At 45.8% G+C, this 10,407-nt stretch overlaps 1 protein-coding gene across 1 annotated transcript in view; it reads right to left on the reverse strand.

Annotated features, from left to right (window-relative positions):
* lgr6 (leucine-rich repeat containing G protein-coupled receptor 6) overlaps nt 1-10,407 on the reverse strand; it is a 68,616-nt gene that overhangs the window by 37,546 nt on the left and 20,663 nt on the right. Inside the window, exon 2 of the mRNA XM_080444388.1 lies at nt 1,798-1,869. Within this exon, the coding sequence (XP_080300514.1) occupies nt 1,798-1,869 (72 nt within the window). The remainder of the gene's footprint in view (nt 1-1,797; nt 1,870-10,407) is intronic.

Genomic DNA, 10,407 nt, shown 5'->3' on the forward strand with positions numbered 1-10,407 from the left:
CACAAGCCCGGTCCAAGTCACGCCTCCAAAAGCATATTGTATACACTCGTATTTAACCACGTAATATATGGCGAAAGTAGCCGATCTACAAGCTCACAACACGACGCATCGCGGTGCGTTGGGAGCTTGTACAGTAGATCTGCTATTTGCGTTGCACTACACCGCCATACGATGACTATGAATTAAGCATGCAGGCCTACGCTGCTTTTGAGAATTATCGGCAATAACGACATGCCCCAATATAAGGACGCCAGGGCTAACCACTTAAATCCCAGCATCCGTATTGTGGGGAAAGCTTCCGCAGAAAATATCAGATCGACAAGATTACAACTGCAATTTTCAGCGAAGGTTTCCCACACAATAACGGAAAACAGAATAGACACCAGCCCTGAGGGACTGCCATTAAACCATGAGCTATTTCTATTGGCCTCCTAACTACAGCTGAACTTAAGATAAATTAAGTTACTAAAAAATCCAACCTAATTTCCCGAGCCAAAAAGAAATCGAGTAATTTCATTATTCTTCATGAGTCTTAACTTGTGGCGATCGAGAGTCATGGCACCGCCACTCTCCTTGACACGAGGTCAGCTCCAGTTTGACTGTGACTCAAAGTCAACCGTTCTGTTATCCAGGCCCTGCATTTTACTTTCATCACCATTAGCTCATGCCTCACAGGCTGCAGCTGTGAGCATTAGCAAAAGAAACAAGGCTGATCAAACACACCAGCGTGTAGGAGTTGGGCAGGCACACACACACACACACACACTCACAAAATATGCAAACGCACGCACGCACGCACACACACACACACACACACACACACACACACACACACACACACACACACACACACACACACACACACACACACTTTATGGCCGACTGCCTGACTTTAGTAGTAAATGAAGAGGTGCTGGCTGACATATACACATGTGACTGCATACATACACATCAATCGTCTCACGCATGCACGCACATACACAAATGCACACGCATCCTCAGGGAGTGTCTATGTGCGGGGCAGGCCCTTTCTCCAACCCCAGACTTTTTCTGGTGAGTGTCCAATCCATAAAGAGCAGGTCAGGTCAGCCCCATAGTGATGAACAGCTATAGCTGATGTATTAGATAAGCTGTAACTCGACTATAAGTTATAGAGCTCAGTTTATCCCCGGGTTTTGACGTTTTCGTTTGATGCATCTGTGCTCTGAGAAGCATCAGCCCCCGACCCCCTTATTGCTCAAAAACAAGCATCGTATCAATCTTTGCCTCCCTGATGTTCCCCAGCCCTGTCCTCAAGTTCTCCTATATATTGCGTGTGTGTGTGTGTGTGTGTGTGTGTGTGTGTGTGTGTGTGTGTGTGTGTGTGTTTGTGTTGGCCGGGGCCATGTGTCTTGTGTGTTTTTGCGCGGCTCCTGCAGAGCTGTCCAGTTGAAACAATGTCCAGGGGAGAGGCTAAGAGCTCCGGCGGTTTTGGACTCCGAGCAGAGGAACCTGCCTCTTTACACACACACACCGAGGACCCCATATCCACATCTCTGTGTGAATATCGGGTTCCCTGCAACCGCCCTCCTTCTTCGCAAAAGCCGTCCCTGGATCGGCTCGGCACATTATACTGTTTTTGCGAGGACCTTTCTCGGGAGGAGAGATCAGAGGGAGAACAGAGGCCATCAATCCCCGTCACTGAGGCCCAACAGATATTTGCTGGTGCAGAGATTGACTGCCTCTTGTCATGCATGAGAGCAGCGGCGGTGCTGGGCGTTCATAAATTGAGTGCGAGTTGAAAGATTCAATACTCACAGTTCCGATAGCAGGTGCAGCCTGTGGAAGGCTCTGGGCTGGATCTCGCTGATGTTGTTCATGCTCAAATCGCTAGAGAGAGAGAGAGAGAGAGAGAGAGAGAGAGAGAGAGAGGAGAGGGTGGGGAGAACATCAGTGTTAGGACATCAATCAGTGTATATCTTTAAAAAATAAAGTGGTCTTTGAAGCTTCGCCGAAACAACAAGTGATATTACATCTGATTAGAAATCATTTTTCTCATGGTGACCAGTCAACACGAACAGGGAGTACGGAAGGTTTTTTTTCCTTTGGGGGAGGCGGGGAGTGCTTAGGTATATAAGAGTTGGAGGCGAGGGGAAGAGAGGTGGAGGAGAGAATGGAACGGGAGACAGAGAATAGAATTTTCCCCAATGAATCATTGTTGGGCAGCTGTAATTTCCTCCTCATCCCACTGATTCCTTCTCTTTTCCAGATGTGTCTCCCCTACCTTCACTCAGACCTGACCTCCAATCCCCCCCCCCCCCTCCATCTCCGTATCTTTGTCTCTCTCTCTCTCTGTCTCATAATCATTCGCTCTTATACTCTCTCTCTCTCTCTCTCTCTCTCTCTCTCTCTCTCTCTCTCTCTCTCTCTCTCTCTCTCTGTGTGTCTCTCTGTCTCTCAGGTTTCTCAGGGGACCATCTACTTTGCTCTTTGTTCAGGGCTATAACATAGACACCCTCCATTTCTTTCTGCCTCTCTGGCACACAGTCTGACATGAGAGGGTGTGTGGAGGGCTTGAGTGTTGACACAGCTGGGTTGCGGTCATAGGGAGAGGTGCAGGATGCACCACACACACACACACACACACACACACACACACACTGGCATGGACAGATAGATAGACACACACACACACACACACACTGCCTTTTAACGTTTGTAATAGTATGTGTCAGCCTCATAGCCTTGTAGAAAACATATCTGACCTCATGGCCCCAGTCATGTAAGGTCAACTCTTTGATAAACAGAATGAAAGCAAGGAGGTGTTACCTCACCCCGTCTTAACTTTCAAAGCCTTCGGGATCCAAGATTTCATCTTAAAGGGCCAAGGTTTTCTGTGCGTGCGTGCCGTGCGTGCTTGCGTGCACAAATGCATCCGTATAGGCTACATACTCTTCGCATGCGTATGTCTGTGAGAGCATGAATGCATGCATGAGTATGCGTGTTTGTTGTCTAAGTGTGTGTGTGTGTGTGTGTCTGTGTGTGTGTGAATGACACTAACCATTGCTCATAAAGCCAGACCACCGGGCTAGCGAGTGTAAACTGTGGTCTCAGAAGCCCTTCTCAGTTGGGAGTTTTGACACACTGGATGTTTGTTTGTCGAGCCAGCCTGGCTGCAGAGCGCTATAGCGGAGGGGTGGCGGGGCTGCTGGGATGGATGGATCTTTCCCCCAGACACTTATCTACACTCTGACTAGGCCCCGCTTTGATGGGGTAATTTGGAAAAAGAAACACTTACATGACAGGACTTCGACTCCACTACAAACCCAGGAAACCATCATCAAGAAAGAAAGGGGGGAACATGTCATGTTTTTGCAGTGTTGTGGAAAGCCAGCGCCGCGCCGTGGGGAGTACACAAGGACACACTGTTATAACACTGATGGGGGCTTGGGTCGTGTCCAACTGTCAATGCTTTTACACACACACACACACACACACACACACACACACACACACACACACACACACACACACACACACACACACACAGGGAAACGCATGTGCCTCCTCCTTGTCTTCTTCTCCCGGACCCCGGGAGCACGGCGGGGGAACTGTCAGGTCTGTCAGCCTGACGTCCAGGAGATGTGCTCTATTAGCAAGACTTGTGAGAGTATAGGTTTGGGGGGGGCTCTGATTGGGAGGTAGCTTCAGGCCAATGAATCATCGCGTGCCATTAGGATGCATGTGCCTATACTATTAGACCAGTGGTTTCTCTACCAGTGGTCAGGGGACCACTAGTGGTCCTTGAGGGTGGTTCCAGGTGGTCCCCAGCTAAATGGTGGAGAGTTGGTAACCAAATGGACCCTTATAGATCTTTAACTCTTGAGAGTGTTAAATGAAACCAAATGGACCCTTACGGGTCCATTTGGTTTCATTTTACGCTCTCAAGAGTTACATTTTTGTTAAGCATCTGCATTACTTAATTAAGTTCGTTATTTTGATCAACGTTTGCCTGTTATCTCTCCTAATGGTACCAACATCAATACAGCTTGGAATTGTGGACAAAATCTCATCCAACGACAAAAAAATATTCAAACTCTTGGGTCTGAGAGTCTAAATCTCATCAAACGGTGGTCTGTGGCTCAAATGCCGAATAAATAATGCACCTTGATATGAAAAATAGGTTGAAGACCACTGCTATAGACTGACGTTAGATGTTTTTCTTTCACGTGTTGGACCCTTCACCCACTAGTGCGCCCGTGATGAAAAGTTCCCAGCTGCCATGAAACCACTCTCTTTAAATGTTTTGTTTTTAATCAGTCCACCCTGTCTGTGTGCAGCTCTCTAGGGAATAAACGTGTGGATGGGTACAACTAGGCCATCAGTGCATTTTAATGCAGTTTGCTTAAGCCTCTGGAAAAAGGGAAAAAAAGTGTAAGCGATGACATGGTTACCATGGCGATGAGCTGGAGAAAAAAAAAAAGCATGGCAGGGATCACATGGCTCTATAGCAGGAACAGGGAAAACCAGCCGATTCGATTCCAAACCACCTGACAATCACAAACTCCACCACGGACAAGCTCGGTCCGACTTTGGGTCTGAGAGGGCTGTGCTTAACACGTGCACACGCCACGCACGCCGAGACTTAATTGTTTTCAGGGAGTACTCTGTGTGTACCTGGACTGCGCGGGGAAAGGAAAAAATGTGCATGTGAACAGTTACAGAGAGAGCTATTTAAAGTGATAGAAACACAGGCACACGTCCACATGCGCCACCCAGCTCCAAAAGGAGCCATGTGGACAACATGGACGAACGTACATAACGGTTCTTTCGGGTCCGTTATCTGGTCCTGATTAGAGGGAACCGTAAACAAGCGTTGTGTGAAGTCCATAACAGCGGCCTGACTCAGGGCAGAATAAACACACAGCGATGGAGGAGAGAGAGAGAGAGAGAGAGAGCGAAGGAGAGAAAGTGTTTAAAAATAAAGATGTACTATAATGAGTCATGGGGAAAAGGTTGAATGCAGCTCAGCCCAGAACTGGTGGAAAGTAACTAAGTAGTATAGTGTACTCAAGTACTTGTACTGAACCACTTAGACGCCATGTGGTTGAGCGGAGTCCCTCAGGGCTCTATGCTAGTGTATTTTCTTTTTTCTGTTATTGTGGAGAAAGCTTTCGCAGAAAATCGCCGTTTACGTGGTTAAATATTTTTATTTATATTTATATCATAAATGTTATATTTTTTAACTTGTACTTGTAACAGAGTGTTTCTACATTGTGGCATTGATACATAAAAAAAAGTTTTTAAAAAATGAATCTGTCTCTTGTCGGGTGGAAACCTCATATGTCCAAAACTGTTGCTTTTCACGATTCAAATTCCAAAATAGCAGATCTGCAAGCTCGAAACGCGTCGCCGCGTTTCGAGCTTGCAGATCTGCTATTTTTGGATACTTTTGTGCGATTGTGCTGTAGTAGTATGATCAAGTTGGCCGTTAATTTAATAAAAAACTAAAAAGGTTAGAATATAGAGATAAGAGGTTTCTGCCCCGACAGCAACAAATTACTACTTCTTCCATCACTGGCTCAATAGCAAAAAAATAGCAGATCTACAAGCTCAAAACGCGTCGCTTCGCGCCACGTTTCGAGGTTGTAGATCTGATACTTTTGATTCAGTGGTGTAAAGTAACTAAGTACATTTACTCAAGTACAGTACTTAAGTACAATTTTGAGGTGCTTTTACTTTACTGGAGTATTTCCAATTGTCTATACCTTTACTTCTACTCCACTACATCTCAGAGGCAAATATTGTACTTTTACTCCATTACAATGACTGACTGACTGACTGACTGACTGACTAGTTGACCGACCGAACTGGTTGGATAACAAATAACAAACATTATTTGAAAACTTAAGTTAATGGTTACTTTGCAGATATGAATTATTATTATATTATATTATAAAACATACATTAACCACTTTAGCCCTATTTTATACCTAGGCTATTTGAAAATAGCCTATCTACAAGCTCACAACGCGTCGCATCGCGACGCGTTGTGAGCTTGTAGATCTGCTATTTTCAAACATTTTAGTACTTTTACTTTTGGTACTTTAAGTACATTTTAATACCAATACGTTTGTACTTTTACTCAAGTAAATTTTGAATTCCAGACTTTTACTCGTAACAGAGTACTTCTACATTGCAGTATTGATACTTTTACTTAAGTTAAACACTTGAGTACTTTTTCCACCACAACTTTTGATACTTTTGTGTGTACTTCTTCCATCACTGCCTCAGCTCGGCTCAGCTCGGCTCGGCCTGGCTGTGCAGCTCCTCCAACAAGCTGGTCGGGGAGCGGGAGCAGAAGGGGACGGAGACGTCTCTGGTCTGCAGGCCAAGGCCTCCGCTGACAACCTGACGTATCGTTGGAACGGCCCTCTGCGCTTATGGCTTGTTTTTAAAATCAAATAACAGCTGTGGCTTTTTTAAACCACGATAATTATGATTGATGACTACCACATGTGCATTGTGTCGGGAGGCCGGTTCGGTTGGCCAGTGACGTGCAGATATTTTCAGCGCAAATAAACGGCCCCCGAAAAAATGTATAACGAAAAAAAAAGAGAAATGAGAGAAAAAGGCAAGAGCGTATGAGTTTCACAATTAGAATTGTGGTTTCTGCCCCCACCCCCCATTTTTTACAGGCACTTCTGGTGTGTGTGTGTGTGTGTGTGTGTGTGTGTGTGCGTGTGCGTGCGTGCGTGCGTGCGTGTGCGCGTGCAACTGTCTTTGTATTTGTGTATCTGTGTCCAGGCCTGTGCGTGTGTGCCTTTGCATTCATGTACTGTATCTGTGTCCAAGTGTGTGTGTGTGTGTGTGTGGTATAATATTTGTTCCATTTATGGGTGGCTGCGGTGTGTGTGTGGTGAGGTGCCTGTCCCTCATTTTCACACCCCTATTGTTTTGCAGGGAGGCTGCAGATGTGGTGGGCCACGCTCTCACCACATCACACACAGGAACGGGAATGTGTGTGTGTGGGGGTGCGAGTGCGTGCGTGTTTGTGTATAAAGCCTCTTTCCAACTTGGATATTATATTATAGATGAGAGATACACAGACAGACAGACAGATGCAGACTTGAAATGAGAGATAAATGGGTATTTTGTGTTTGGAATCATGGGATGTACTAAGGCTGTATGCTAGTTCCTGCACAACCTGTGTGGTAACCATTTAGGGGTGCAGTTTTGGTGGGGAGGGGGGAATGTTTTTTTTTCTTCTTCTTTTTCCCCTTTCCCCTTTAAACATTATTTCAAAAATTGCATACGAACTTACAAGGTATCCTATCACAACGCGTAGTACATCATGTAGTTCAGTGGTTCCCAAACTGGGGGTCGGGACCGCCAAATGATTTTTGGGTGGTCCCCAGATGATTAGCTTAATGTGCAACATTGTTTTCTCTAGCCTCGCGTAGCCAGACTATATCACTGCGTGGATGCAATTTTGCAATCGCAGATTCGTCTGGTCCCAGGCTATGTTTTCTCACTCAACGGTAAACATACAGTATAAGTGTATACAGGTTATCTGCACATTTTTCTAAAGTTACAATTTACAGACTTATAAGACCTTTTTAATACCAAATTGGCCAAATTGTCATGCGGTCCGAGGCGTCGTGAGCTTGTAGATTGGCTATTTTCCACAATATTGATCTGTGGAACCGAGTAAACTAAATTTAATGTCTACAATTCTTCTAAGTGCTTGTCAGGGTGGGGGGGGGGGTCCCCAGTTCAAATATGATTATTTTGGGGGGGGGGGGGGTGGTCGCGACCTGAAAAGTTTGGGAACCCTTGATGTATACGAAAAGATCGTGCTTGTAGATCGGCTATAATAACCACTCGTCAGACAGAACGTTTCTATAGCTCGGTAGTACATCCATCCATCCTGCGCTATCTCGGCCATCGTGGCGTCATTTGAACGGCCTCGACCCAGCCTCCCCCCCACCCCACCCCCCGGGGGGGGGCGGACCGCATCACATCTCTCACCCGGGGCAGAGGCACACACCGGGCCCATCTCATCTGGTTCCCCTCAGATCTCCTGTGTGCCGCTGAATGACGGACTAAAGACCCCCGAACAGTCTCAGATCTGTTTCAGATCTATTAGGGCACTGAGGGACACAGACATGGGGGAACCCGTGTACATCCTTCAGCGAACACACTCAACTGAGCTGCTGCTTAACCCATCGAAACCGGGAGAGCATTTTGAACCGCTATAACCATTATTTTATACTTTGGCTGTTCAAAAATAGCAGATATACAAGCTCATAGCGTGTCACAATCTGCTATTTTGGAGAAAGAAAACTCGAATAACTCAAATCTTTGCTTCTGGGGATACAAAATATTTCGTGATGCAAGTCCCCGGTCAATGAAATATAATTTTGGGGTTCCTTGACACGGAAAGGTTTGAGCACCACCGATATAGCAAGTGCGTTTTTCAGAAAACTGGGATTTGGACGACATTATGTAGAATCGGCCTTATAGGTCTTAATGGGTTAACTGCTGTCCTTTTATCCCTCCCTCCCTCCCACATTCTCTCTCGTTCGTTCTTTCTTTCATTCTGTCTCTCTCTGTCTCTCTCTCTCTCTCTCTCTCTCTCTGAATATCCCTCGGTGTATATGGACAGAGTAAAGCGTCAGTAATCTCTTCTTCTTCCCCATTCCCCTGGAGAAGAATTAGAGTTTGGTGTGCGTGCTTGTCATCCTGTATGTTTATACACAGTAGCGTGTGTGTGAACTCGGAGGCAGAGCGTTCGCAGCAACAAAGAAAAAGAAAAAAGAAGACGATATAAATGGCCATTTTTTTCCCCCTCTCTTTCTCTGCAGAATGTTTTGTCCAGTGGTGGAAAAAGTACTTGAGTACATTTACTTAGTTACTTTCCACCACTGGTTTTGTCTCTGTCGGGTGACTTTTCAGGATTCAAATTCAAAAATAGCAAAAGTAGCAGATCTACAAGCTCTGCTTCTTTTGATGCTTTTGTGTAACGCTGTAGTATGATCAAGTAGGGCGTTGATTTACGAAAGAAAACACATACCGTTATTATATGGAGATAAGAGGTTTCTGCCCGACAGCAACGATATCAAACTGGGGGTCTGTGAAACTAAAATGGTTGAGAATCACTGAAATAGACATTCCATTCTTCTGATAGTATTTGTGTGTGTGTGTGTGCGTGTGCGTGTGCGTGTGCGTGTGTGCGTGTGCGTGTGCGTGTGCGTGTGCATGTGTGTACGTGCGCATTTGGGTTAGGGTGTGAGTGCGTGTCTCAGAGAGCGGGTGCAGGAAGGCAAAGTGTTCGATATTTGACTCCTTTTTAAGGGCTGATATGGTTACCATGGTGATGAGCTCGTCTTGTGTGTGTGTGTGTGTGTGTGTGAGGGGGGGGGGGCATGTAGAACAGAGGTACCTTTCCATTCATTAAGCCTGACCTTGAACCATAGCCCCCTCTCCCTCCCTCTCTCTCTATCTTGGTCTTTTTTTTCCTCAATCTGTCTCTTTCTCTTTTTTTTTACTTTCAACTGGAGCGTGGCATTACACAGTCCTGTAGTTACAATATGTGATTCATCAACATCCTCCCCACCGACACCAGAACTACTGATGTATGCTTGCTATCACCTTCTGCCATCAAAGGCAGTCTGTGTGTGTATGTGTGTGTGTGGGTGTGTGGGTGTGGGTGTGAATGTGCCCCTAGCCCCATTGTAGCAGATTTTCTAAACCGAGAGACATTTTCGACAAGGGATGGTGATTTAGCGCAGCAAAACAACCAGCCACATCATATGAATAACACCCCTGTTTATGTACGGAGACACACACACACACGCTCGCACAACAAACTCGGAGAGAACCCTCGCTCGCTTCGCGCACACCCTCCAAGCACCGGGTGGCTTTTGTGGCGCGGACCACCCTGGTGTGTGAACGTACCCTCTCAGACTTAAGACAGATGGGACAAGCAATCAGGTGTTCGCTCCCTACACAGTTAATTTAACTCTGAGACTGTACAAATGTAACCAAATGGACCCATAATGGGCTCATTATGGTTACACTTTCACATTCTCTGAGCTACAAATGGATAATGTAAAGGTACCGTATGAGTTCTCTCTCCTGATTGGATGAAATTGGTATACCCCCGACCTGAAAATGCATTTCATGTTTAATGCTGGCTATGGGAGTATAGAGCTATTTAACAAAAATTTTAACAAAGAAATAGCTAACTTTCACACTTAGGATTTTACTGCGTACTGTGCGTAGCATCCGCGGTGAAAACTGAAGTGAAAGGTGACGGTCAGTCTAAGCTATAGGCTGTACTGTAGGTCCAGTCAGTGGTGGACAAAGTACTCAACCCCAGTACTCAAAGTCAAAGTATACATGCCGGTACTCCTGGTCAAATAT

This window comes from Gymnoscopelus braueri, assembly GCF_963280865.1.
Source record: "Gymnoscopelus braueri genome assembly, chromosome: 12".
In the NCBI taxonomy this organism is placed as follows: Eukaryota; Metazoa; Chordata; class Actinopteri; order Myctophiformes; family Myctophidae; genus Gymnoscopelus; species Gymnoscopelus braueri.